Source organism: Lolium perenne, chromosome 2, assembly GCF_019359855.2.
Source record: "Lolium perenne isolate Kyuss_39 chromosome 2, Kyuss_2.0, whole genome shotgun sequence".
Lineage (NCBI taxonomy): Eukaryota > Viridiplantae > Streptophyta > Magnoliopsida > Poales > Poaceae > Lolium > Lolium perenne.
This window is the reverse complement of record NC_067245.2, coordinates 23,139,111-23,163,479: the sequence shown is the minus strand read 5'-3', so window position 1 is coordinate 23,163,479 and position 24,369 is coordinate 23,139,111. Positions and strand designations below refer to the sequence as shown.

General features: G+C 42.0%; 1 protein-coding gene and 1 long non-coding RNA gene across 10 annotated transcripts; one reads left to right on the top strand and one right to left on the bottom strand.

The window, feature by feature from the left end:
• Positions 1-2,278: 2,278 nt before the first annotated feature.
• Positions 2,279-6,107, bottom strand: LOC127331474 (uncharacterized). 3 transcript variants are annotated; one of them, XM_051357653.2, is made up of 6 exons: positions 5,047-6,107; positions 4,715-4,918; positions 3,734-3,877; positions 3,350-3,475; positions 3,045-3,221; positions 2,279-2,542 (listed from the first exon to the last, which is right to left on the bottom strand). In XM_051357653.2, the coding sequence occupies exons 1-6, from the start codon at positions 5,869-5,871 to the stop codon at positions 2,489-2,491; spliced, it is 1,530 nt and encodes a 509-aa protein (XP_051213613.1). In that variant the 5' UTR covers positions 5,872-6,107; the 3' UTR covers positions 2,279-2,488. The 3 variants fall into 3 exon arrangements, with proteins under 3 accessions (XP_051213613.1, XP_051213611.1, XP_051213612.1); XM_051357651.2 differs by having other exon boundaries at positions 3,350-3,532; positions 5,047-6,099; XM_051357652.2 differs by having other exon boundaries at positions 3,350-3,532; positions 4,715-4,912; positions 5,047-6,098.
• Positions 6,108-11,697: 5,590 nt separating this feature from the next.
• LOC127331473 (uncharacterized) lies at positions 11,698-21,265 on the top strand. 7 transcript variants are annotated; one of them, XR_011751440.1, is made up of 10 exons: positions 11,698-12,050; positions 12,159-12,253; positions 12,743-13,124; positions 13,953-14,093; positions 14,391-14,548; positions 18,617-19,857; positions 19,983-20,094; positions 20,708-20,839; positions 20,966-21,008; positions 21,182-21,265. It is a non-coding gene; the product is annotated as an uncharacterized lncRNA (long non-coding RNA). The 7 variants fall into 7 exon arrangements; XR_011751441.1 differs by lacking the exon at positions 19,983-20,094 and having other exon boundaries at positions 11,808-12,050; positions 18,617-18,661; positions 19,782-19,857; XR_011751442.1 differs by lacking the exon at positions 19,983-20,094 and having other exon boundaries at positions 11,808-12,050; positions 18,617-18,661; positions 19,599-19,857.
• The last annotated feature ends 3,104 nt before the right edge of the window (positions 21,266-24,369 follow it).

Here is a 24,369-nt window from a genome sequence, read left to right as displayed (position 1 = left end):
ATGCAAGGACAGAATATCCTTGATGGAGTGGCGGTTTTGCATGAGACGGTACATGAGATGCATTCTAAGAAATTAAATGGGGTTATTTTAAAGCTTGATTTTGAGAAGGCGTATGATAAAGTTAAATGGTCTTTCCTTCAACAGACACTCAGGATGAAAGGCTTTTCGCCTGAGTGGCGAGCTCTAATTAATGATTTCGTGTATGGTGGTAGTGTGGCTATACGGGTCAATGATGACACCGGACACTACTTCCAAACGCGAAAAGGGTTACGCCAAGGGGATCCGTTATCTCCGATGTTGTTTAACATCGTAGCGGATATGTTGGCGGTACTCATAGAGCGGGCCAAGTCTGATGGTCAAATTGAAGGGGTGATTCCACATCTAGTTGATGGTGGCTTATCTATCCTTCAATACGCCGATGACACAATTCTTTTTATGGATCATGATCTTGAAAAAGCTCGAAATCTGAAATTAATTTTAGCAGCTTTTGAGCAATTATCGGGATTGAAAATTAACTTCCATAAAAGTGAATTGTTCTGCTTCGGTGATGCCCAAGACGATGTAGCTCTGTATACAGAGTTATTTGGTTGCGGGCAAGGCCAATTTCCGATTCGCTATTTGGGTATTCCGATTCACTATCGGAGACTGACAATTGCGGAATGGAAATCAGTGGAAGAAAGATTACAAAAACGCCTCAGTAGTTGGAAAGGTAAACTGTTGTCCCTGGGTGGAAGATTGGTACTTATTAATTCAGTACTAACTAATATGGTACTGTATATGTTATCATTCTTCATCTTACCCAAAGGAATTCTGCACAAACTCGATTATTATCGATCCAGATTCTTTTGGCAAGGGGACAACGAGAAAAAGAAATATCGACTGGTTAAATGGAGTATAGTTTGTAGTCCCAAAGATCAAGGAGGGCTTGGAGTTCATGACCTGGAGGTCAAGAACTCAGCGCTCTTGGGTAAATGGCTTTTTAAGCTACTTACTGAGGATGGGATTTGGCAAACTATACTTCGGAGAAAGTATATCGGCTCGAAGACATTATCTCAAGTGGTTTGGAAACCTGGGGATTCACACTTCTGGGCTGGTCTTATGGCGACAAAAAATATCTTTTTTCGACATGGGACTTTCTCCATTAAGAATGGAGCACAGATACGGTTCTGGGAAGATGCTTGGCTCGACAATGCACCCCTATGTGAACAGTATCCCGCTTTGTATAGAATTGTGCGTCGCCAAGGTGATACCATTGCAACTGTAATGGCTACCTCACCCCCGAATGTGACGTTCGGACGGGTTTTACTAGGACAAAGGCTCGTGGCATGGAACAACCTAATTCTGCGGCTTGGAGATATTCGATTATCGCCAGAGCGTATGAATTTCGATGGAACCTCCACGTAGATGGTTCCTTTTCTGTAAAATCTTTCTACAATGCGATGCTGCTTTCTGATTTACCAGTTGATAATAATAAGAAAATTTGGAAGATGAAGATACCATTAAAAATTAAATTTTTTGGATGGTATCTTCGTCGAGGGGTTATTCTCACCAAAGACAATCTTGTTAAGCGGAATTGGCACGGAAGTACACGATGTGTCTTTTGTCATCATGATGAAACCATCAATCATTTATTCTTCCAGCGCCAGTTTGCGAGATCTATATGGTCAGTCATCCAAGTAGCGTCTACTTTGTATCCTCCGACTAGTGTCGCTAATGTCTTTGGCAATTGGCTTCATGGTATCAACTCAAGGTTTAAAATGCTTCTTAGGATGGGGGCGCTAGCGATTATCAAGCGCTACGGCTATGTAGAAATGACAAGATCTTTAATGACAAAAATTGCTCTTTGTTGCATGTTATCTACAGATGCACATGTATTCTCCGTTCGTGGTTACCTCTTCAGCGGGTGGAGAACCGAGACCTGTTTACGGAGGTCTGTACACGGTTGGAAGATACGGCGAGGGGTACTTTTTCCCTACATGGGTGGCAGCATAGTCTACGGATAGAAGCTCCACCTAGCTCTTAGGCGTTATATGATTCATCGTTCCGATATGTATTTCGCCTATTTTTGTTTTGTGTAACTTTGGTCACTTGAGACAACAAACGGCTGTGTGCATCCTGGTTATGCAGAGGCTGGATGTAATTGCTTCTTGAAGTAATAAAGCATCCTTTATCGAGAAAAAAAAAAAACACAACATGTCTTAGGTAAGAAATAAATGCATAAACAACGTGATCAGATCACAATTAACACAAAATGAAAATCAGCGACACTATAAGAAAATGTATCAAAAGGGTCATTGCCTTGCATTGATCCATAACTAACACATATGTGGTACATAATATCTTGCAATAACAATTACTGCTTGCACGGCTAGATAAATTAGACAAAAAGTGATCCCAAAGTGAAATTACAACAGTATAGACTATACAATATTTTGCTCCTGAAGTCAAAATACAACCTTGCAGACTATAAAGTACTCCGTATATATGTTCAGTATCCTCCAAAGGGCCAGAAGGAGCCATTCAGATGGTTGAAATCCCCACCCTGCAGGTTAAGGATGGTAAACTGTTTTGCTCCGCATATGAGAATTAACCATAAAAAAAACTACTCCTTTCATTTAGGAATTCAACAGCAATTATGGCAAAGCACAACAAACCACGTAACTTACCAATTTGTTAAGTTATCCCCAACTGTTTGCCAGTCACAGACAAAAAACTAGCTATATTTAGGAATTAAAAAAAACTAACTAAATTTATTAACCAAAACATACTTTGTATCAAAGAAAACCTACCACATAGGAATAGGAAAATCTGAATTCTAAAGTTGCCCATGGAGATGCAATAGCAATAGCAGACAATATGGCTAAGAGTTTGCTTCCAACAATAGGCATCCATGGATAAGGATTGTTACACTAAAAGAATAACGATGGAACATTCAGTTCTACATAAAAGAATATAGTAGCAGGAAAATAGGAGCTATCAACATTGCAATTTGATCTATAAAAATGGCAAAATCAATTTTAATAACAATGGACAATCTTATATACCAATTTGGTGATTTCAGAGTTATCTTCAGAAAACACATTCCAGCTGTTCTGAAAATTTTGCTCCGAGGAGATATACTCATCACCATAAGACTGCTCATAAACTTCTACGTGTTGAGGATATGAGGAAGACGAAAATAAGTTTGCCATATCTCCATATTCACCAGATTGTAAATGATCCTACAAGCCAAACAGAGAGTTAACAAGGAGTATTAGCTATACTCCGACCAGCCAATAATATATCAAACTGACGTGTTGCATCAGCATTGTATCAATAGCATCTCAAATGAAACAGGATGGCATCTTACATTGTTATATTCAGGAGCTACCTCTCCTGTGCTGGCGTGATAGTACCCCGAATTCATCGACCAAGAAGGTTGGTAAGGTTCGAGTGGAGCGTCAGGTACATATGCATAGGGCTGTATCTCACGTGACTGTGTCGACATCTCCAAATTATCAATATTGGTTTGGTTGGTATATGATGAGAAATTCTAGATGAGGATAAAAATATTACCTAGTTAGCCTTGTAACTCAAATGTGACAGAAGTATACAAACATACTGAGAAGCATATTACGTTTTTTACATGGAGACAGATGTAGTCATCCTAAATAAGCAAATGCATCTATATTAACTAGTCTGTGCAAAGTGAAAGCAGTAAGTAAATGATAGTGCTAACAGCTAGGTAACAAACCTCGTGGTACTCCGCCTTGTGAGAATAAACTGTTTCCGGAGGTTCAACCTGAACATGCAGTGGCTGCTCGCTGAAGTGTTGGTTGTAACAATAAATAGGTTGAGATGAAAAAATGTTTTCTGCACCATAAGTAGACGAAACCTCCTGTATGTGAAATTGAGAAGCGGTTTATATCCGAACATAGCAAGCAGTCAATCAGGACATGTTTGAGTACAAGTCATAAGTAACGAATCAACAAACAAGACAGCTAACCAGGTTAAAAAAGTAATACAACTTTAGGGTGTCTGTTCACTAAAGTTTTGATTGTTGAATAAACAGGCTGAGCTGAAATCGTATTTTCTGCACCATAACTGGACTCATGTGCAGATAACAAGCAGGTAGCAGGATAGATCCAGGTGCAAGTCATAAGTAATGAATCTGCTCTAGTTACTGAAGCATCTCTCAGGCATACAACTCCCTGTTTCTTGTCTAATGGTGCTCTTTTTATAGGTCAAATACTCATACATGTCCATTGATGAGATTAGTTGATTTCTCAGAGAAAATTGATGCGCCGATGGTAGTTAGACAACAGTGATGTGGCTATGGCAATACCATTGAGTGGCAGATTAAAAAGGCATAACAATTGACCAGCACAACTGAGTTATTAAAACAACTGCACAAAACTGAGTTATTGAAGCATCTCTCAGACATACAACTCCTTGATTCGTTTTGCATTTCTTGTCTAATGGTGCCCTTTTCATAGGTCAAATATCTCAGTTAATGAGATTAGTTGACTGCGCAGAGCAAATCGATGGCGATACTAGTTGGACAACACCGATGTAGCTATGGCTAAACCACCGAGTGGCTGATTAAACAAACATTACAATTGACTAGCACAACTGAGTTATCACAACAACTACACATATAACTGTGCTAAAGTGCATAGGCCGACAACTAGTCACTAGACAGGTCATACTTGGATCATTGAGAAGTGGGAAATACCTGATGATAGTGAGATTCATCCTCTTTGTAAACGTCCTGGTAGCTCTGATTGGAAAACCACGAAGTAGGTTGATCCGAAGCAACATCAACACTGTATGGTTGAGCGTAAGATTGTTGGTAGGAAGAGTCGTATGAACCATAGGTTGAATTGGCATATGCATACGTATCCTTTTTCTCATTATCGTACCAAGATAACAGCTGTATCTTCCAAAGTAGCACAAGGAAATGCAGAAGAGTCAATTAATAAGGGGAAATATAAACACTCAATAATATGCAAGTCAAAAACTAAAACATGATAAACTACCGAATAAAGTAGTAGGGTATTTCCTCACATTGCTCTGATCAGTGGCCTCGCTGCCGTCGTCGTGCCACTGCATGGTACCAATTTCCGGCACCTCGCTGGCATAGCTCCACTGCACGCTCCCAATTTCCGGCACCTCCTCGCTGGTATTACCCCACTGCGCATTCCTCCCGAACGCAGGCACGTCCTCGCCGGCGGCGTCGTGCCACTGCACGTTCCCGATCTCCGGCGGGGGCACCTCGACGACCACGGCGTCCTCCACCCCGCCCTTCCTGCTGGCGTAGACGGGGACGCCGTGGCAGTCCGCCCCGATCCGGCGCTCGCCGTAGCCGTCGGCGTGGCCGAAGAGGAAGTCGAGCCCGCGCATGCACTGCCTCCAGTAGTCCCGCGGCCCGCACCGGCACCGCGCGTGCGTGTGGGTGTGGCAGCAATGCGGTTGCGGCGGCGGCAGGTACGGCCACCCGCGGAACAGCTCCGGCGTGGGGTACGCCGGGTGCCGCGGCGCGTGCGCGTCGTCCCCGTAGTCGTGCGGCTTGGGCCAGTAGAAGGGCTGCGCGACGGGCACCGGCGAAGGGGGCGCTGGCGGTGAAGGTGGAATCGGCTGAGGCTTCGCGGGGGAGGGTGGCGCCCCCCGCGGAGGCGTGCCGGGAACAGGCGCGGGCGCGGGTGCGGGGGGAGGTGGGGTGTAGCGGGGTGGAGCGGCGGCGGGGGAGGAGACGGGGTAGCAGGTGGAGGGGGAGGGCGGGAGGGGGGCGCCGTAGGTGGCGGAGATGTCGTAGCCGCCGCCGTAGGGGTGCGGGTTGTACTCGTAGTACTCGTCGTCGTCTACCTGGTCGTCGTCGGGCGTGGCCGCCATGGCGCGATGGGTTCAGCGGTGGCGCGCGGTGGTTGCGGCTGTGGGATGTGGGACTGACTGGCAGACAGCGGTGGCGTGGGTAGAGGAGGCGGAGTGGGAGTGCATGTGCAGGTTGGGGGAAGGGGAGGTGGGTGGTGGCATGTTCATTTCCGGGTGATGGCGACGGCGAGGCGGTGGTGACGGAGGCGTGGTTTGGAAGCCAGTGCTGTGCACAGTTGGGGAGGAAGATGCCGTCGCGATTTCCTTTCGCCAAGGACATTATTGCGCACCCAGTTCGAGGGCGTGCGATCACAGTGGGTGCCATTAAAATCTATCTTTTGGCGGCTGCTGCAACGAACTCGGTTTTTATATTGGCCAACGAGCTTGTGGTCCTGCAACATGATCTAGAGCTTGGGCTTCAAGGCCCGGCCCACATAGAGCAACAATTTTTTTTTGGAATCATACAACAACAATTGAGGTGGTCTCTCTAATCCATTTTCTCCTCCTCTTTAAAAAAAATTGTCCCGTTTATTTTGCTATCAAGGAGCACTAGTAAGCATGTAAGGAAATAAAAAGGCACTAGTAAGCATGCATGTGCACGTAGTACTTTTTTAGAAACACGGTACAAACTCAAACTCGAACGGTCACATATACACGCATACACTCATCATATGAACACCTCCGAAGTCTCGATCTCACGAGAGTCTTAAGATTGTCAAAGTCACCACATAGTTGATTCGATGAATGCATATTCATGAAACACCAACATATAGTGTATTTAGTTACAAAATAATAAAACTCAATCCTGGTGTGAAACAAAAGTAAGAAAATATCAAGCAACCTTTTGTGATGAAGGTCCACGTCTGTATGCAATTAATAATGTCTTTGTGTTCCCTTCGTATCGGTTTATAAGGCATACACATGTATCGGAGTATAATGTAAACTATATAAAACAAAAATTATGCCATTAAAAAAATATAACATCTGAAGTTTATAGTGATATACTTTTTATAATATATACATCATATTAAGTTGGTCAAATTAATAACCTAGAACTATGTGTAAGACCAATAAACCGATATGGAGGGAATAATAAAGAATGTCCTTTGGAATGGGCATTTGTCTTAACCTTCATTCTCATTGTGCTTCGGAATATGTGTGTACATATGTCATAAAATGTTCATGTGCAGAGTACGCACAAATGAGCGTGTGGAAAATGCTTACTGCGGATATGGGAAATTGTATCACATCGATTTGGGACTCGTGTAAAGCTAGGCATCGTCTCAGATAATAAGCAAAGCCTGCCTCCTTTGATTCATAAATTGATATAGAAATTATGTAGGATTTGAGTCATATGGAAAATTTTCTATACAATCATTTAATTCATAGGAACATATCATATAGGAACTATACCTATAGGAATTTTGTAGTGCAAATCCTATAGAAAAAAAAACATTAGCTCATACCTCATGAAAAAATTTCTTTGCCACAATCAAAGACACACCATATTCCTATAGGATTCAACTTCGCATGACACTTCAATCATACACCTTTCCTATTCCTACACTCTCCATATTCCTTTGAATCAAAGAATCCCTAGTAGTAGTATGATGCAAAGTATAATTATGCAGACCGTAACTCGTGCAAAACTTCAGATGCAATAAAATGTCACTTAGAAATGGATCGTGTATAGCATGCTAGTATCCATACATCCATGTTGTCCATATTCATCCTTCTTCAGTAGGTTCTTTATTCTTCTTAGATTTGAACTAATTGGATCTTTGTGCTTATCATGCATTCCCTCATGTGAAAGAGGAAACTGTGTCAAGTACAATGGCGTGAAAAACACATGTTAGAATAGAATTTGTACCAATTTTTTTAGATTTGAACTAATTGGATCTTTGTGCTTATCATGCATTCCCTCATGTGAAAGAGGAAACTGTGTCAAGTACAATGGCGTGAAAAACACATGTTAGAATAGAATTTGTACCAATTTTTTTAAAAAAATTCTTACTACAATGAAAGGACATCATCAACCATGTTAATATATGAAAAAAGATCTATTAAGTCGGTATCAATGATGACAGGAGTTCAGCTCTCATGATAAGTCTTTTTTCGCTTTCTTGGGGGAAAGGGGTCTATCCAAAAACAATCTTAGAGATTTACGTTGTTTTCGCTATTCTCAAGTCTAGGATTCTTATGTATTCTTATATTATGTACCAGGGTATACTAAAGTGACATTTAATTTTTTCCTAAAATGTGGCATATTAACCTAGAAAGTAGTAATCATAATTAGTTCTAAAATAATAGTATACCTGCATCACATGGTCTTGAGCAAAGTAAACTTCTTCAGGAATGTCGGCTTCTCTAGACAGTTTGAGATGGCCGAGAGCAGCTTATTATCAAGATTGGAGAAATCAATTCTTAAAGCCGAAAAGATTTTTTTTAATAACTGTATTCATTGCATTAGAAGCAAAAGGTACAGAGACCCGAATTGCTCAGTTATTGAAGGAAAACCGAGCGAAAAGCTTTACATCAACAAGAGCACTGCTAAACATAAAGAGTGTCGGGAAGGCTAGGAGCGATACAAACGGAGAAGCACACCACCAGGACAAGCAGCGTCACCAAAAATCATCCATTGTGCTTACGGTGGGACGACTTCGACTTCATTGCAACAGCACCAAGATCACTCCAATCAAGTCGCATCGATCACATTTGCCACGAGCTTGTTCGCCGACTTCAACAACACCAGAGAGAGAAGACATAACCGAAGGGAAGCGGCATGTGCCGCTCCGGTCTTGAGAGGGTGCAAAATAGGACTCGTCTGACACCGCCTGCATGTCGAGAGTGCTCTTGCTATCGCCACCACGGGGCAACCCCACGAGCACCACAGACTCCAAGAACGCCTGCCATTGAGGCATTGATAGTGCCCGGCCAGCCGCTTGACCACAACCCAGGTGCTCCCATCGATACCATGTCTCCAAAACGATGCTTCCATCGAAATCGCGACATCGAGGATGCCGCCATCGCCAATCCGACAAGCAGATTTAGGTTTTCACCCAAAGACAAGAACCAAGAGTGGGAGAAGTGCATTATCTCCTCGGTAACGCCTTCAACAAGGCAAACGACACCCAACAGTGACGTCGTCACCGGCATGGACGGAAGTTGAGCAAGATTTTCATCCGGAGAACCGCGCACCTCACCAGAACCTGAGTTCTCGGCACACCTCACCAGAACCTGAGTTCTCGACACACCTCAGTCACACCCGACCGCTCCACATACCTTGCCAGAGCATCATCAAAAGACGCCTTCATGACCAACACCCCAGTCGGCCACCAAGAGCCTGTGCGCACCCCACCTGCTTCCAGTCATCAACAAGGCAGCCTGCAAACTGCCGCAGTCGCCAGGGTCCCGGATCTGGAGCAAGGGCCGCTTGGCCATCCGCTCGAACTGAAGCCTGCCTTTCGCCCTGGCCAGGAAGGAAACAACGCCACCCCACCATGTATGGAAGCAGCTAGAGGAGTGCATCGTGCCACCACGCAAAGGCCGGGGGCCGTGCTGCCTAGATCCGGCCCAATCGGGCTCGCGCAGCACGCCAACGCGCCACACCAGCCAACCTCCGCCGACCCTCCTGGAACCTCCGCAACCCAACCCACCACCACGCCGACGCCCGCTTGGGCAAGGCTGGCGAAAGCACCCCTCCGCGTCCACCGCGAGCTCGCCCCAAGCCGCCTTCGGAGGCCGGGGCCGCCGCCACCGCGGGGAGGCCAGTGGCAACGGCTGAGGAGGAGGGCCCTAGGAGGAGGACCTGCCCGGAGGCGCTCAGGTTCCCCCTGTGCCGCCCAAGCAAAGCCATGCGGGGGCTCTCTTCTTTCTGGCGAGGATTAAAGCCGAAAAGAATTGCTTGTCATGCAGTCACATTTTAGCAAAGGAGTGGCCTTGTGTTATGCTGGAAAAGCTTTGCTTGGCTTTAAGGCCCGTCGCTGGAGGGAGGAAAGTGAAATCTCTATTTTAGGAGTACTAGTACAAATGCCCGTGCGTTGCCACGGGGCAACAAGACATAAAATAAGTCAACATTTTATTGAAGTGTTTGTTTGTTTTCATGGCCCTTTCAATTCTTTTCTTGCCACCCATGTTTAAACATGATACACATGGACATTTACGTCCATAGGAAAATATAAGCAAAAAATATTCAAAACAACATTATTTCACTAAAATATAGTTTAATAAAATTTACAATTTAATATCATATGCATCAAAGAAACATCCCAACAATTATCTAATATATCCTTTTATGGATAACATAACACATGTGTGCTTCCAATTTTTCAAAATATATTCAGTAAAAGCAATATAAATATAGTTATTAGGCTGAGGGTAAACGTTTATCTCCAAAAAATGAGGATATTAGAGATCTTAATGTCACTGGCAGTATGAAAAAAAAGTCAAACCAGTATCCTTTTCAGTCCATAGCCCATATGCAGATTAAAGCCTATCTCAACCAGCTGAAGAGAATCGTCTCAAAAAAAAAACTCACTGGTCGTTTCACTCTCTTGCACTCTCTCACACTATTGGGCTATTTGATAAAATGACCCACTTTACTTTGTCATTTGCCCCAAAAGGTACGTTTACTTTGACATAGCTAAAATACCCTGCTTTACTTTGCCCGTTTGCTAAAATACCCTATTTAAATGATTTACTATTACAGTAGTTACTTCCTAATCTGATACTTAATGGGTAGTTAATTATCTTTTTGCCACTTAGTGAATCGATACAAAGCTGAGCGTGTGAGAGCCCATCTCTAAACTCCATTCTTTCTCTCTCCCATAAGAACGAACGACACGAGCGCCGGCGACGAGCGGCCGGACGCCGGACCAAGCTATAGTGCCGATCTTTCTCTCAGCCCCTGTCCTTCTTCGTCCTCTCCGCCCTTCCTCCTCCTCTCTGTGCTAGGGCGACCTCGGCGACCAAGGACTGCGGCGGCGGCGGCAGCGATGGGGCGGCCAAGACAGCCATGCGGGCCTAGAGCTTGGACAAGGACGGGTGAATTGCTGGTTGCTATAGCGACAAAGGCCGGCCTTCTCCCTCGAACAGCTGACTTACTTCCGTTGCCACGGACGCTTGCGGCGGCGGAGCCGCGGAAGCTGCTGCAATCCACTTAGAGTCAAAAGGTTGTCGCGGGTTATAGATTAGATGACAAGGAGAGATGTAAATCATCTACATGGGGCATTTTAACAAATGGACAATGTAAAACGGGGCATTTTAGCTATGTCAAAGTAATTGTGCCTTTTGGGACAAATGCCAAAGTAAAGTGGGGCATTTTATCAAATAGCCCCACACTATTCCCCATTCCCTCGCCGACCATCTCTTCTTCTCTTCGGGCCTCGTTCGGCGAGGAGGGATTGGAGTGTATAATCTGTAGTGTTTTAGGTGAAAACAAGTGGTGGCTACCGGTTTGGTAACGATCAGCAGCGAGCAAAAAATAGATATGTGAGTCTCGATCTCTAGCTTTCTCTTTGGGATGGCCCACAGCAGCTCTTACAGCATGATTATGTCACGAGCCCATAGCAGGTCACATCGCTCACACTTGGAGTAAACTTCAGCCTTATTTGACAGCACACTCGCCAGAAAAAAACGCGAGGGGCGCCTAGCGTTTCTATTCCCACGTGTATTAGCAGGTTTTGTACACATACTTGGAGCCGAAACCCTTCCAAACCGGTACAAATCCGGCCGGCCGAACAGTTCGGTACTTGTTTACAAGAGTCTTTGGCTGGTACAGAAAATCATTACACTCTAATCCCCTCCAAAACATGTGTGCCGAACGAGGCCTCACCGTCTAACCACCGCCGGTGTCCACTCCCCCTCCCTCGCGGCTACCTCGACGACCCGCTCTTCTCCGCCGGTCTCGTCAACCCCGCGACCCAGCGTAGGTCGTAGTCCGGTGGGAGGTCGCGGCCTGCTGGTGCTGGTCGCGCAGTCGCCGATTTGTGAGGTCTCGGCCACCGGCGCTGGTCTCTCACGCCACCAATCTGCTAGGTCGTGGCCGTCGGCGCTGGTTGCGGCCTCCTTCGATCTGCGAGGCCATGACCTCTGGTGCCCCGCTAGTGATTCGAGCACTCAATTGGCTGGTCACCCTTGTTGCGGGCGCTCCCGGTCTGCAAGGTCGCGGCTGCCGACTCTCATCGCTCCCGGTCTGCAAGGTACTACGAATGCTCTGTATGTGGTTTAATACTTGGTAGATTCGAATCAAAGTTGTGGTGCCTAAGAAATTCCGGTGGGATTGAGGGCGGCGTTGTGGTGTGTTGCAGCGTGAGTGGACGTATGCGATAGGGAAAGAGGAGCGAGGAACTACAGATGGCTGAGGATGAGCAGAAGCAATAATTGATTCGGTTGTTAGCCGTCGGTATGTTCCTTTCTCTCGTACACAAGAGCTTTGCTTCGTGTGTTGGAGCGATTGGCTAAATTTTGAATGAAAGCTATCGTGCTGAACATATCAAAGAAGAAATGCTAGAGAAAAAACCCAACCATAATAAGTTGACACATGCCGTCAAATTGGCCATTCTGGTGGTAAACCAGAGAGGTTAAAGCAGGAAAACTAATATATATGTGAGAGATTTAGATTTGGTAGAAGATTGCTTTTTGAAACATGGATATCTTGCTGTATGTGTATTTCTTGTACTGCAGTTTTGTTACTCGCAATGTATTGGCTTATATATTTAGGCAACTGTACATATTCGAGATAGTTTGAGAACATATTATAGATTACAATAGTGAAAAACAGTTCTATTCAGTTGTGCCCTAGCGTGTGTAGCATCATACATACTCTTACTAACAACGGAAAGTAGCACTAAAACGGGAAACAGGAAAGCTAAATTTCTATACCCTGGTTCAGCGCAGATACACAGGATAATACACTGCAGTGAGTAGATGTATGGACTATGTAGAAGATAGTTTTCAGGTCGACGCCTAGAGATTTACAGAAAACGAAACACTGGCTAAAGGCGCCCTACATGTGAATCAAATGCATCAAGTGGCTTGAGCTCTCAAACCGGTGGAGCGGTGCGGTGCCTTGAGGGATTCAAACCGGTGGAGGAGCTTCCGCAGCTCGTCGCCGTCCACGATCTTCGGTGGCGTCCTGGAGAGAGCGGACGGTATTTCGCCGAGCTGGAGCACGAGTGCGGCCACGCTGGGCGTGCTCCCCACGACGGAGGGCGACCTGGAACCAAGTCATCTTTTGGCTCACCGGCGGCAGCGCAGGGCGTGTTCTTACCAAGGTACGTATACAGGAAAACATCAATTGCTACTGTATCTTACCATGGCAAGATTGGCGCTGCTGCTACAGTTTTAGTACTCCACATGAACGTTTGGAACTTAGCCATGGGATTGTAATCCCGCATGAATCTTGAAATCGTTAAGCCTCGCAACCCTTTCCTTTGTATCGGACCTTTCCCGCTTTCCTTACTTTCCTTCCTTGGCTAGTTCAAAAAGGCTTTTTTCCACTTTGCTTTGTTCATACAAGAAGTCATAAAATAAAGAAGTGACCTGAATATTTTCTGGAATCAGCGACGATTTTGGCCGAGCACATCAACATTCGTTGTTTGTTTTGAACAATGTGAATGAGAAAATACATTCAGTTTTGCATCGTATAGATTAGTAAGTACTCGATGGTTTAGCTTCCAATTCTAGTGGCAAAGTTCAGTTTTATTTAGTTCAACATTAGTTTAAGCTTGTCCTTGGTTTGGATGACCTGTTCTTGTTCTTTTACTAAGTTGCGGCAACTTCTGTACCAATGTTGTTGTTCTTTATTTAGCTGGAGTGATATGTAATGTCATTATAGCCTAGAAGTTGCAGAAGAGTTATATTCATATAGTCAGAAATGGAGTAGGTGTGTGTATAGCTTTACTGAATGTTTCGTAGATAAATGCATCGATTGTCCCTCAACTGCAACTGAACTCTCCCTCAACTGTCTGTTTGATTACTATATCTGCCTCCTTTTTTTTATTACCTGCGGGTGATAAATTTTCAATTTGCTGTGGGTTATACTCTGTAATTCGGCCTTCTTCTTTCATAATTACTCTGGCTAACTTCTGTGTTTATAATAGGGAGGAGCATGCCTGTAGAAGACGAACAAATCAAAGACATCCAGTGCCTAATCGAGGGAATTTTATCAGTTTGATCCTTGCATTTAGTACGACACAAGCTGATGATTCTGAAGATCTCTGTTGTTGTATCTTCTCAGTAAGGTACTCTTTTCTATCTTGGCCAAATGATAGAAATTGCTTAACTCCTGTTTCTTTGACACATAGTGTTGCTTGTGCACTGAACCATGAATTTGTAACTGAAAATTGCTTAACTCCTGTTTCTTTTTGACACAAGCTGATAATTCTGAAATGTAGTGTGCTTGTTTACTTAATGCTTATTCATACGACTCTGCACGTCTTACATGAATTTGCAAATAAAAATTGTAGAGTGTATGAATTTACTTGTAAATTTCAGTGTAATTCATGACAATACTCTCTCAATTCTCTTTCAAATTTCAGGGTATTGGCTATTACAGAAGGAGTATTCCATAGAGAAAATTCATCCAGAGAGCACATAACTTGGCAAAATGAAATTCTGGACCAGCATCACATGAAATTGTGAAGGCATTACTGGACACACAATCTAGAGTAACTCAAGTGAGCAACAAAGCTGGCAGGTACACCCTTTGTCCCTCTCGGTGTAATTCAAGATGTGCATGCACACTTCTTTCTGTATTGTAAGAATGCATTGTTACTGATATCTGATAGTGGATATCAATAATATTTTTTTAACATGTGCAAAGGCAATAAATACTTGGTGCGCCATCAACTTATATAAAATCTGCTCATAGCATTATCCAGCATTCAAACGAAAACCGCTAAGGTCTTTTACAAGAGTAGACTATAAATCCACAAACTGGGAGTGTTCAAAATACCGAAACAACAACTTTTCAAAGAAAAAAATCTGACCCAAGCATTTTGACTAAATCTTTAACATGTTGTGGGATGTTGGCTTCACACTCGTTGTCCATGTAGGACAGCATGTGTATCACCGCTTTGTTCCGCAGAGTGTAACCAACCTACACATGAATTATATGTCAATACTGCCCAAGAGTTCAAATTTACAGTTCATAATATGTTAGCACCAAAATTTAGTACCCACCTTGACATTTGCTGGGACTTCTTGGCCATTCCACCACCGCATATATGATAGCACCAAAAATCCTGACATGAGGCTATAGAGAAAGCATACATTATTGTTAGCGAAATTGTAGACAAGATCTTGAAAATCAGTAATAACTACATGGATTCTAACCTGTCATTGTTGATTGGCAACCCACATGGTGTGATGCGACTCCAAAGAAAAACGTCATCTTTCCAGCCTTTGATTGCATCTCCAAGAGCAATGTTCAGGTAGAATGATATCTCTTTCAGCTTAAATATATATTTGTGATGAAGTCCTGGTTTATACATTTCCGGTTCAGGATTGGGATCAATTAGAGTAACCGTCCGTTTATCCAGGTTGAACACAAAAAGAATGTAGCATTGTGGAGATGGGCGATATGGTACCAAAATCTGCATAATTTTGAATTATGAAATATTAGGACGTAGGTAAATCAAGAGACCAATAAGTTTATCATCTTGGGACTCAGACTGCATGGAGAATTGACCAGTCTTACCGAGTTGCACTCTGACACATGAAACTCCATCCCTGGCCAGCGTTCACACATCATTGCCATGATCTCGCGCTTTTTGTCAAACGGTAAACGTTTCTTTGGGTCAGTGGAGGAGTCGGTCACTAAGGTCTGAGATGAGAGAATTATTAGAGTTAGATGAAACATGACATGTGGTTACCATGTAAGATGAATTTAAACAGAACCACTCACGCAAAATCTGAGATCGACAATGTGATAATTAGTCTCCAAAAACAACCGCGCTACGTCAGTAGCATTTACCCGTACGGCCATGTTGAAAGAATCAGTGTCTATACCATTTTTATCGTTTAGCAAGTCTTTCAATTGTTTAAGACTGATGCTAATCGGATATGGCTCAGAGCTCTTCACCCATATTTGTCTACAAAACAAACCAGAAAGTTAACTACAGGATAAAATTCAAAATTGAAAATGGCGCAGTTTGGACTTACTTCATGGCATCGTTGTCGCTAACAGATAGAATATAATTTCGCAGTTCAGAAAGTGCTTCATTCTTGTTAAACGACTTCTTGATAATCTTCAAGGGAGGTGTGGGGGCATTGGCTACCTGAGGTAGTTGTGTAAATTCAGTGGGAGGAGGACCATTACTGTCCCACATGAGGATATCACTTGGGTCTCCCTTCGTATCAGGTTGTTCAAACTCCGGGTTTCCTTTTAACATATTCGAGGCAGTATTATGTAGGATAAATGGTAACTGTTTCCTGAAGAGTTTGAGTCCATTCTGCAAATTAGGGAGTATAATTAATTCATGGAAGAATTGATCTTCATACTTATCATACTTATATAATATAATATTTGAATCCTTGTGCAAATACCTGAGTTACAGGATGAGCTAGTTCTTGGCCTGTCCACTCTTCCATGAGTTTGAGGACAAACAAACCACATGATGAGCTGCAATAGTGTAAAAAACGTTGGTCTACATGGATCTACAAGTATAAGAAATTATCGAATAGTCCAAAAGGTAATACGGCTGTAACATACCTATCTGTCTGTAATGGTTGCTGAATACACTCCACCCACTTCCATGTAGTTACCTCCAGGTCTTGCCACTTTTGACCTAGATTAAAATCACTCATCTGAGCAGCAAGTTGAAGCTGATTTTGAAGACCTTGTAGCTGTTAAATAGAAAAGGAAATGACATGGTGATATAAAAGGTAGACGTTATTTCACAAACAATTATAATGATAAATATGAGAGTATAAAGTGATTACCGTCCGTTGTAAGTCGGGGCGGTCTTTTGCTGAACCAAAGGAGTCAAGAATTTGTATACGGCGGTTGCGCACATCGACGTTACAGAAAACCCAATGATTTGTATTTTCGTTAAACGGTATAAAAATCTGATCACAAAAAAAAGTAAGTGGTAGCAATAGTATTTTTATAACTAAATTGAACTCGGTAAATTATGCTGAACTTACCATGTCATGTTCTAGGTAGATACGCACACGTTTTATAATACCATCACAATCTTTCTCGCTTATGTTATTGTTGGCGTCTCTTCGCATTAATTGAGAAATATGTGTGCTTTCGTACCAAACTTTTCCACCAGCCTTATTGGTTAGGTGTTCTTTCGCCCTCAAGCAGTAAGTGTAAGCATTAATGCACTGTAAGATCAAAGAAGAAATTGTCAAATTATAACATTGATATACAATAATTACATGATGTTCTGAGTAAATGTGGAAATAATGTGGACATAAGCACTCTTCAAATTATAACTTTACTCACGTCTCCATCCAACCATCCATTGTTTGGAAATAAGCACTCTTCAAAATCACTGCGCCTTAAGCATGAGTCATGTATCCGGACCAACTTGGTCGTTAGAGGGAAAGACATGATGTATTTTTTAATATCTTCAAGCCTCTTATCATCTCCTGTAATCTCTTCCATCTCTCCATCGGTTGAGCTCATCTATGAAAGGTAGTAGAGTTTTAAAAAAAACTTAGTCAGCAACATTCTATTCAATTCACTTACCTGAGCGCTGCCTACCATGTCAATTTGTTTATTATCATTTTCTTTAATCTCTCCCACCTCTCCGTCGGGTGAGCTCATCTATGAACAGTAGCCATAGAGTTAAAAAAAGATAGTCAGCAAGATGATGGATTGTTTTTTTTAAATGGGATGTGATAATGTGCAATAACATCATTTTCTATTCATTGCCTTACCTGAGCGATGGATGCCGTTTCACTCTTTTTCATATCAGTTACCTGAATCTCTCCCATCTCAACATCGGTTGAGCTCATCTATGCATGGTAGTCATAGAGTTAAAAATTAGAAAGTTAGTCAGCAATATGATGAATTTATATTTTTATATAGTGGCAGATGTAATGTTCGCATAAAAGTAAGGGACCGTATCAGAGGTCGGATTCCATACATGCATATAACAATAAACTGAACATGGAAGAGAGTAGAAACAGCGTACGACCTACTGATTTATGCCTACGTATCAGAGTAGAAATAGTTGCAGTTGTATCCATAATTTTAATATATCATAATATTTTGTTGCCAAAGACATATTGTTCTACTGATGTATTTACCATTGCCTTCTAATATGCTACTTGTAGTAATGGTAAAGCAGCAGTAGCAAGCTCTCTCATCTCTCTCTCAAATAAGAGCAGCAACAAACAATAGTGCCTCATATTCTCTAATTCAGCAATTAAATTACGATAATTGCTGCATCTCAATTATAGCAAGCTCTAATTTTTAAGTTTACCCTAGTCAAGATGCAGCAATATAGTCCAGTTTGGCTTTGAACCAAATGGCTGTTCTTGAAATTTTGAATCAAACAAGGGATAATACAGCTAATCAGGCATCTAAATTTCACCTAAGTTAAAGAACAGATTTAGACGATTTCTAATCCAATAGATGGCTAATGAACAGATTTATACCATGAAAGACATTACATAGGGCTAGGATTAATTTTACTTGGTGTACATTTGGTTTACAACAGCACAAATGAATGGAGAGAGGGTGATGGTGCATGAGCTTGTATTATAGAGATTTGATTACATACCTTGAACGAGATGAACTTCTCTGCAGGTCCGACTTTTGATGTCCCTTGAAACTTGTTTGAAGAATGGGCAGGTTAAAATCTCTCCCCGGTGGTGCTTGAGGGTACCTTTTATATGTCTGCTTCCTTATCGCAATTTTGGTAAATGTTTTAATTACCATTACAATAGCGGGATGGTATCAAACCGGTAATTAGGGGAGATGATTTATTACCTACTGAAGCGTGATTTACGAAGATATTTTATTTATGGTAGGGAATATTTTGTGGGTCTGATGGAAATCAAATTAATTCAATTGCAGGCGTGTCTCCGGTTTCCTTATTTGCTTCTTTTACCTAAATGGATATGTGCTCGTTCCCTGATCCGTGCTTATTAATTTTTCGGGCCTTGTTTCTCCGGGTTTAAATGCGCTGGAAATTAGGGACTAATCCCGCCAGAAATATTTCACATGCCTTTTTTTCTGAATAGTGCGAGAGAAAAAGAAAAGACATGATGCTGCGGGATCTCCGGATACCATTTTTATGTGTGCACAATTATCTTAAATTAAGTAATTACATAATCACCATTACTATAGCGTGATTTATGGGCCGAGTTGATTTTAGCATCCGGAGATCCTATTTGGGTCGAGTTGACTTACTCATTGATTTGATCCACGTAACTTTTGTGTTTATTAAATGAGAGCATCTGGAGATACTATTTGGGTCGAGTTGAATTACTCAGTGATTTGATCCACGGAATTTTTGGGTTTATTAAATGACAGCATCGGGAGATACTATTTGGGTCGAGTTGACTTAGGCACTGATTTGAGCCACGTAAATTTTGGGTTTATTAAATGAGATGCTTTATTACAAATATTTTATTTTATTTAAATTTGTCTATTATTGTATGCAAGTTTTTGCTTAGTATAAAATGTTGTAGGTTTGCCTTGGAAGCTCTACCAGTTTTGCTCACATGTGTTTGCTAGAAGGTTCAAGTTTTATTGATGCATGTTTTCCTTTTATAATGTGTCGCAGGGATAAAAAAGATTATAAGCCAAATCCCCTATTTGACCGTGTTATAGATGTCCTTTTTTATTCTTCACGCTGAACACAAAATGAACTGCTCTACAGCTTCATGTCTTCAAGATAAATCATGTCTTCCATTATCCGCGCAAGTAGTAGGAGTAAATTGGTGCCTAATTAGAAATATTTATGTAGTGGTGTCGATGTGTTCACTGCTCTTTCTGGTGCTGTTGGAGCTCTATATGGTACACTGCATGGTGGCGCAAATAAGGTAAACTTTATTGAGCTTCCTCCTTGTTGATGCATTTAAGCGATACATTATTCAGGATCTATTAGTCTTTGTTGTTTAGGAGAATAGGAACCCATCTCATGTACTCACTGCCTTCCGAGACGTAGGGTTTTATAGAACCAAAAGTACCGGTTGCCGTACTTCCGCAACAAGGCCATAGCACCCATGTAGCGACGCATCTTGTCACGTGGACCACCGATAAATGTTCCCGGCAACATGGTACGCTTTCCAATAGCATCGGCACTACCCTGAACATCTGTTGAGCTCACCTATGAACATGTGGTAGTCATAGAGTTAAAAAAATACTAAAGATAGTCATCAAGATGATGATTGCCTTGACATGCATTAACATCATTTTTGAAAGGTATCATAGAGTTAAAAAATAAAAAAGAGCTTATGCAAGGAGATGAATTGCCTTACCTGAGCGTTGTCTCCTGATTCACTCTCTTTCTTATCATTTTCCACAATCTCTCCCATCTGAATATCAATCGAACACATATGTGAAAGGTAGTCATGGAGTTAAAAAATAAGATAGTTAGGAACGTGATGAATTAGTTTGTGAATAGTTTAATTTATACTGTTGTATTTCTTCTCTAATTCTTAATCACACATATATACCTTTATATCTGAAACAGTCACCTGATTTTGGGTGAAAATTAGCACACTTAATCTGTGTTTCACAAGTGATTTAAAACTTTTATATGTGATAAGATGTTGATGATAAGGTCAATTTTGAGCTATTGGGCTGCAGTCAGTAAGCTCCTTGATTAGTATGTTAAACACGCTAGAGTTTTCAGACATCTTATATACTATTATTACTGTATAAATTCAGAGATTCAATACAGTAGAGCATTGGACGCTTGGTAGCACCCCAGAGCAAGTGGTAAGGGTGAATACATGTACAGAGTATAGAGTATGGACCTGGAATCATTTTGCTCGGACGGGTAGAAGCCTTGTACATATGGTTAGTGAAGTTTGATGTTAAGTGCAGTTTAGTGACTTCATTGCTTTTTAGTATTTAGTACTACATGGTTACCGAATTTGACGATGGTTCATTCCAAAATTAGCTTAAGTTGCCTTTTGTGTGCAGGTTATAGCATGAAATTAGCTGAAGTCGACGACAACATCAACAGGTAGTTTTTCCAGTAGCACCATTTCTGTATTTTGTTCATATTTGTCTGGGCGGTTCAAAATTTCTGGGCAGCAACTTGATATGTCATTTTACCATTTCAGAAGTGCTCAGATTTGGATATAATTTGAACAGTAGGCTCATATTAGTATGTTTGTTTTTCTGTTCTTTCCCCAGATTTCTCTTCCCAGGATCTTCCCTTGAAGGCGATGCCGCCAAGAAAGCGGGGAAAAAGGGGGTGACCACCGCTACATTGGCAGCGGAACCGCAACCGCCCGACCCGCTGGACTCGACGCTCCGTGCAGGTGAGAAGTCTGCGGTGGCTTGCTGACCAAGAGAGTAAGTGCCTCAGAGCCCTAACTCCTTACCGATATGCTTTGCTTTTTATTCTTTTTTACTGATTTTGATTTAATGCTTGATTTATCAATTTTGTTTCCTTTGTATTTGCATAATTCGTAGTGGCATTATACTATTTATAGTTTTTGACCTGGTCCGTGATACGCTAAAGACAAGTTCTATCATCTGGTATCTTGGCACTTCAAACAGGGTAGAAGCCAGGGTTGGGCAAGCTTGTGGCTAGTCCAGCCTGATCATATACTCTACTGGGCATTGGGCTGGGCCAAAAAAATCACAAGCTTGCCCCAGTCCTGGCTCTAGTCCTGGGCCCTGGTGAAAGCCTAGTTGCCCCAGTCTGTTTCCACCCACGAATTCAAACCCCTCAAATTATAATTAGGAGAGGCTAAATGGTATCACAACAGAAATTCATCAAGTTATAGATGGTCATGTACATGATCTTTTCTTGCTTTTTAGTTAAGCAAGAGATTCATCTCAAAGCTGATTAGTGATATTCACGCATTATGATTATAATGACTGTAATGGTGCTGTACAACTCTACTTAATTCTACTCCTGGTGTTAAAAAATAAATTATTATTAATACATCAGTTGCTGCCCTGATGGAATGATGCTTTGCAACGTAAACGATTAAAAATACTTCAGTTCTTGCGTAGATTCGTAGGAACTGCTTGTGAAGCCGTGTCTTTTGGGGTTAAGTGGTGTGTATTTGGGCTTGGCGTGACGTGATTGCATGAATCCATGTGTCAACAATACATTGTGTTTCGTTGTTATGGTATGAAATCGGGAGGAGCAGGAGCTCCTTAATCGAAAAGAGAAACTATCTGGAGATTATCTAACTACCTATATTCACCAATGGATCGAGTCCCCAATCGTAAAAACTTCAAGTACAAGTTTTTCTTTTTTTTGCATAAATCAGATATCAAGTTTGTAGAAAGCAACTGTTAAAATTATCTGCAGGAATCGGTTAAAAATTGTCTCGAGGAGGCAAGAAACATTCCTTAATGTTGACTTTAGTTTGAAGGATGCAGCATCCACAATTTTACAAAGATGTAACGGCACCATTATTGTTGTACTCGCAGTTCGTAGGCTACGATGCAGAACCGATCTTGAACTCGAAATTTAATGTTAATGGCAAGGTTCTCTAATTCTTCAAAAGTATTCCGAGAAAAAAGCATGCCTGATTCGAGAGGGGGAGAGGGTGTTACATACTTGAACTCCCAGCTCTGATGATCCGCCTTGTGACACACGATTGATCTACAGAAATGAAGCCATAGCTTTAGAATAGTTTTAGAATTCACATGTTTAAGAAGTTTTTTAAGCCTTTACGTACCTGAGAACGGGACAAACCGATGAAGATCTACAGGGAAATATCTTGATAATACTCCTGGTGGTTTGGGGAGGTGCTAAATGAGGACGTGTTGTTCGGGTGGCATTCAGATTTATAGGCAGCGTTCCATATATTGGGATCTGATTGGATCCAAATCTTTTTAAACGTGGAAGGGAGAGATATCATTCTGCAGTTACGTTCTAAACGTTCCTTTCAAATCTCTACGCAATTAATGCTTGATATTCTTTTAAGTTTTGTGAGAAGGATGTCCTTGATCCGTGGTTAACTGATTGGCCATTTAGTTTAGAGGCAATTTCAGCACCTCCCCAAATGTTCTGATTTTTTTTAATCGTGCTATGGCATGCGCTTTTTCTTTATATTAGTAATCCCCTCGCTTACTTGGGCATCATAGTAAGTGTGGACACATTCTTGGCACGTCTTAAACTTTACCAATTAAAATTCACAACAGTAGAAAATAAAAGAAATTGCAGAGAAAAATGTGGATGGCCAACGAAGGCGACATCCCTTAACCCTTTAAGAACTTGTTCTCACGAAGCTGATCCACCTGCTAGCCATAGCCTGATTCCCACATTGGACTTCAGAGACTCAATATATAAACTGAAACGCATGGGTGATTTCAGAAGCTATCTTAAACAAAAGGTTAACAAAAATCCGATATTTTTTTTTAATATTTCATTCGTAGAGCCTGAATGCTTCCTCTACCATATTGTTATACCACAAGACCAACACATTATTTTTAAAGTGTAATGTTGCACAGTTGTGCGCCACCAATTAAGCCAACGAGCATACAATAGAAATAATCCTTTGAGATGGCGCCAACTCGTAGTTTCCTAATACCTTCCCTGTGAGCAAGATCTCCTCCAGATATATCTACCATCCGACCATGGTGCCCTAACTGCTGGAGAACGGCCACCGCTGCAAGCCTGCAACGATGGTGGTGGTGATAGGTGATGGATGCAAATCTTCTAAGTGAATCAAAATTCAGTCCAATGACCTTTTCAAGCTAGCCACCTGTTTAATTAAACAGAAAAAAGATAGTGAGATAGCAGCACCCATGTTGAACAGTTCAAGCACACTTTATAAAACATTCCAGGAAGCCATATATAGATCAATAAATTTATAGATGAAATGATTACCATAATGGAACTGATCTGCACAAATTTTAAAAGATAGCATAGTGAAGTACAAGCGCAAAGTATCTCACCTAAGATGTAAGGATCTCCTTCCAGACTATGTTCTTCGTGTAGGTATTGACAGGACGCCTCTTCTTTTTGCTTTCATCAGAGTTTGTTTTCTTGTTATCAACATCTGTGATGACAAGAATCTTGACGTTCTTTCTAGCAGTAGATCTAGATAGCGCGACATATAACTGCCCATGAGAGAACACTGGCTCAGGCAAGTAAATACCGGCATTAGGTATAGTCTCCCTCGTGCCTTGTTAACGATCATAGCGAAGCTGAGCCTAACAGGAAACTGCTTCCTCTTGAACTGAAAAGGGAACATCTCATCATCAGAGGGGCAAAGTGGGATCCTTGGCAGGAAGATCCTCTTTCCAGCATGTTGGCCCAAAACAATTTCTGCATCAATGACATTCCTTTGGAATCCTCGAACCACCAACCTCGTGCCATTACAAAGTCCGTTTGCGGGGTCAATGTTTCGGAG